Source organism: Gavialis gangeticus, unplaced genomic scaffold (assembly GCF_001723915.1).
Source record: "Gavialis gangeticus isolate Ggan-Ray unplaced genomic scaffold, GavGan_comp1, whole genome shotgun sequence".
NCBI classification, from domain to species: Eukaryota; Metazoa; Chordata; order Crocodylia; family Gavialidae; genus Gavialis; species Gavialis gangeticus.
Window position 1 is genome coordinate 12216370 of NW_017728998.1, and position 5264 is coordinate 12221633.

A 5264-nucleotide genomic window follows, 5' to 3' on the forward strand; every position below is an offset into this window, starting at 1 on the left:
GGGGGGGGGGGGGGGTGCTCTAAAAAGGGAACACTACATTAAGACTGGCAAGACCATTGACTATTATAGAATCACAGAAAGTCAGATTTCGAAGAGACCTCAGGAGGTCATCTAGTCCAACCCCTTGCTCAAAACAGGACCATCCCCAACTAGATCATTCCAGCCAAGGCTTTGTTGAGCTGGGCCTTAAAAAGTTCCAAGGATGGAGATTCCACCGTCTCTCTGGGTAACCTGTTCCAGTGCTTCACGACCCTCCTAGTGAGAAAGTTTTTCCCAATACCCAACATATGAATATTGCTATTCATATCCAATATACTATTCATTTCCAATATATGAATATTATTATTCATATAGCCAGGAAAAGCGACAACTGAACAACAGTAATTAATAAAACAAACAATGTGGGAGCTTGACCAAAAATGCTAGGTGCCCTACATAGGTATCTATGGGACTCCCAGCAGCATACCCCAAACTCTGTAACGGACTGTGTGAACCAGCTTTCTATGAAGTGCACGTGGTTCCAAACAATTACTTGAGTAACCAGGATTGACAGAAATTGACTTTAAGACACGAGACCAGAGAAAAACTCTCTGATTCTTTATGGGCCACGGCTGGCACCGGATCAGCGTTCACATCATGCTAACTGTCTGTACCTGGTCCACACCAGGGAAATTAATGTTCCTTCTAGCAAAATGAATTCTGCAAACTTTTTGAGGAATCGCAGTGTCACTGACACTGACTACCCAGACATCATGCAATCCTATCGCTTTCATGGCATTGGGCCTGCACTCGGACTCTTACAACTTAATGGTGAGAATCTGTGGCTGCCAAGCGAAGCTGTCATGCCATCAGGGGCCTGGCTGAACAGGTTCCAGACAGGGCAAGGTCTGTGCGTGGCCAACCGCCACCACTGGGGTCTTCGACACAAGCCAGACCATAGCTGTGGCAAAACACACACCATGTCGCATATTGTCAATGATTACCTGCTGACTAAGTTCAGTGGTGGACTACAGGAACTGCTCATGGCCACTGAGGACATTATCACATGGCTTGGCCATTACACACACGTTGGCTGACTATGGGCCACTGAATGCATCCAAGGTTTCTAGAACTTTGGGCCTGTGAGCTGGCTCCATGGGTTTCTGGTCCTGCAACCTGTAATGAGCACAGGCAGTATAAATGCTTGTCACAACCTACGTTTTACACATGCATTCGGTTTCCCCAGACAAGTCAGAAAGCAGTGATGCTAGATATAAGTATGCACAGGGGAGCTGATGCAGACTTTGGCCGTGTTCAAGTATACTTTTTACTTACATTAGGGAACTTGCCTATTGCCAGAAATCAGTGCAGATGAATCAGTTATTAAAACAGATTAACTGTGTGAAAAATAGCAGTAGACCCACATTCAGCACTTGCTCATCTGCACCCATGACAATATGCAATAACAGAAATTCAGCAAGAAGCAGTTTTATGTGTATGGATGGCAGGCCTGGGGACAGATTCTTCATTGACTCTTGTCAGCGAGAGCCCGGTGGCAGGGCCAGCCTGACGCTTAGGCAGAGGAGACAAGCTCTGACTTAGGCTAGACTGCCGCCCCACAAGGTACTGGGGGAGGAGTTAGCAGGGTGCCGCAATGCTCCAGGGAATGTCGGTGGAATGTGACCTACTGTGAGTCACAATGGGATGTGATACAGATGTTCAGTATGGTGCTATAACCTTCAGCGCTGAACTCTGATACCACATCCATCCAGGGTTATCTTTGAGCAAAATCTGCCATGTTTACCACGCTCTATGCACACTGACCATCTATTCAGTTATGACTGTAAAGCCTATTGCACAATAAATGTAACTTCTGTACCCGGTCTCCATTTCTCTCTATTTGGTCCTACATTAAGAGGATGTAAAACAAAGTTTCAGATATGTAAGCCTTAATTCTAATTTGCAACCTTAACTCTGCCCACTAGTTAACATGCATTATGAACTAAATGAACCATTATCTTTAATAACACAGTCCTATTATTTCTCAAAACATTTATCAAGTCTTAAGATACACACAGCCCTTTGAAATATATTTGTGTTATTCTTGTAAATACACCAGGTTTATCATCATAAGCAAGGATAGGTGACACCTAAAGTTCATTATTGCAGTAGCGCGCTTTTGTTACTTATTTCATTTTTAAAGAATTATCAAACATCTAAAAATAGCATGCTCTGTGCCCAAGGAAAATATAACCAAAAAAGTTTGTAAACAGTTTTTTAGAGAAACAGCATTAGATTTCCATTAACTGTGGATTAAGACACAGTTTCATCCACTTCATGGGAGAATTTACCAGATGCAGAATGTACTTCCACAGAGCAAAGGAACAGCTCAGTCTTACAAAGCATGAGTCAACACAGTCCTGTGAGCTGTAATTGTATTTTGATGGTCCTACCTCAAATGAGCAATGTTACTTGTGTGCTAGGTTTTGCAGGATTGTCCCAAGGAGCATATTCCTAAATTCACAAGTTAAACTGAAGTGAACCATTTGGCCTTGATCATATAAGCCAAAGTTCCCCAATGCTGGAGGAAACAACATAATTGCCCTGCAGGGGGAATACAACTGAGTAACATTTTTTTCCCTTTGAAATGCACTCCTCCTGTAGGAAAGGTGAATTTTCAAATTAACAACATTTTATACGCTATAATTCATATACATTCATTAAAAAAAAGGTACATCAATCATGTAACATTTGTGTCCATTAAATTACAACTGTAACACTTTCATAAGTAAAACTGTCTTCCCTCCTTTTTTTGTTTGCAATAGCTCTGGGTTTTTTCGTCAGAATTGCTTACAATTTGATGTAAATTTTAAGCATCCTGTAATTCATCAACTAATTCTCTCCTGGTTACACACTCAAAGTAATTAAAGTTCAGTAATAACTTATTCTTTCTGCTCCAGCACCTGCATTTCATTTGTTTATTTTCCCAGAGTCATAAATCTGAGGGACTGTCAAAGTGCCATAATATTAGTGCAATAATCAAAGTTAATTAGTCCCTCTCAATAAACAACAACAAAGCCATTACAAAGATGCATTGAAGGTTCTCCAGCTACCCAGCTTACAGATGAGATTGTATTTTGAACAATTAGAATTTGAGAACTGTTAGTAAATAAAGGTAGTGTTTTTTTTAAGTAATTTGAATCAAGACAGTGATCTGCATTCAATTACCAATTCATTACCTTTTGGCGAGGTAATATATGTACTAACACAAGTACTCTTGTACTCCCACTGTCTGCGCAAAGAACTAAATACAATTGTTGCTTTTCCTGACTTTGATCCCTTCTGGAAAATTCCTTTTAAAAATAAGTCGGCAAAGTTTCATATTTACCAGATTTCACCCTTATAGTTTACTTTCATTTTTTCTAACTTTCTATAAGTAAATACATTAGTTCAGAAGAGGAAATACTCCAAACCCTAGCATGTTGGAAAATATTTTATGAGCAAATACAGTAACACAAGTACAATCTCTCCTTACATAGTCCACTGGTGTTACTGAACCAAAGAAAACAGACAGTTTGAGCTTCTATTAAGAAAACAAAAGAAAAAAATAAATCCAAAAGAAGTACTTTAAAACTCAACTGCCCAAGAGGAAGAAGGCATTAATTCAAACACCTTCTTCAAGAAAGCAAGCGCCAGTAGTAGTTTCAGATATTTGTACATAGTACTCCCCATCATAAAATGCTGCTGAATGCTATCCCTTAACATCTGGGAGTACCTTAAACAGCTTTATCTCCCAAACACTGGGAGCAAACGCATCATACCGCTCTCAGCACTGCGACGTTAGCAGAAGAGAGACAAGAAACCAAGGGCTGGGTTCTGTCACTCAGTCAAACAAAATGTTCCCCGAAGTGCATTCAGACTGGTGTAAAGGGTGCAACAATCAGGTTCGCAGACAGAAGGCTGCCAGCTACAACCTCCAGAGTTATAGCAGTTACGGCAAAATGGGGACAAAAAGTTACCCACAAGACCTACTGAATGAATGTAGGGAGAATGAGTTAGGAATGCTGGAAAGCAAAGGTCTTGTGGGAGATCAGCAACAGAGGGCTGGGACTGCAGCAAAAGGATCACTGATGGAAAAGGCGATGAGAAATGTGGGAAGGGAGCAGATAATAACGTATGTGCAGAACAATACAAGGGGGAGAGAGGACAAAGAAGAGTGAAAGGAAAAGAAGGCAAGTTGGGAGGGACGACCAAAAATACAAACACAAATGGTTATCTAAGAACCAGACAAGAATGACTCTGTTAAAGGATCTTACCTTTTAGTACAGAACAACTTGTAATTTTCCAAGCAGGAGCCACCTATATAAGTCCAGGTGCAATTATACATGCATTTGGGGTGCTTAAGAAATTATCTTTTACTTGACCAGCAGAGTGGACTTAATTGATTCTCGCTAACTTTTTACCATGTAAATACCTCAGAAGCATGCCAGTACCTACAATTTGGTTGCACAGGTTAGAAAAAAATAGTAACTCTCTATTATTCAGTAAATATTAGCAAAGTTCAAGTGTCAAAGTGAACACTAAAGGAAAAAAGGCTGTTTTCTTAGATTCAGATAAATATCAAAACTGTCATCACTGCACAAGACTTCATATTACTTCATAATTCAGATAGAAATGACTTAGTATTGAAAAATATGCATGCTTCCATACCCATTCAGCTAGGATGTGCTGTACAGCATCACTGGCTCTTGACATATTTCTGCAGGCGAGGATAACATATGCCCCATGAAGTGCAAAGGACTTTGCAGTTTCAAATCCTGGATAAATAAAATACATTTCCAGTCAGAGAGATGGATCTTAACAATGCCCCAGAGTACTACATTCGGATCTGAGATTTGGGAGCCCAGATCTTCTGAATCATAACCTATCTTTAGTCTGGTTCCCCTCTGTGCTAGACACGTGAGTCCATGGGATTTGACAGAAGTGGGCCTTAACCTCACTAACTTTCTTCCCCCGTAATTCTGCTCAGAATGAATGCTTCTTACCCAAGAGCACTGCTTTGAAGATATAGCAGTTAAGGCACAATCATGTCTGTATTGATTTAAATGAGAGTTTCCCTTGGACTTCAATGGGGCCAGAATTTTGCCCTTAAAGGGCGCATCCAGACGAACACACACGTCTCAAACCCCTGTGTGGGAATGAAAAAATGTTCCCGCGCTGCAACGTCGCAGCATGGGGACAAAATTAGACTCCTGGATATCTAGGGGTCAAAAAAAAAAAAAAAA

The 5264-nt window shown here is 40.7% G+C and overlaps 1 protein-coding gene across 11 annotated transcripts in view; it reads right to left on the reverse strand.

Annotated features, from left to right (window-relative positions):
• The window catches only part of WWOX (WW domain containing oxidoreductase), a 795240-nt gene that overhangs the window by 747755 nt on the left and 42221 nt on the right, over positions 1-5264 (reverse strand). For all 11 annotated transcript variants that reach the window (XM_019505508.1, XM_019505506.1, XM_019505507.1 and 8 more), the window contains one exon: positions 4690-4796. In XM_019505508.1, the coding sequence (XP_019361053.1) occupies positions 4690-4796 (107 nt within the window). The remainder of the gene's footprint in view (positions 1-4689; positions 4797-5264) is intronic.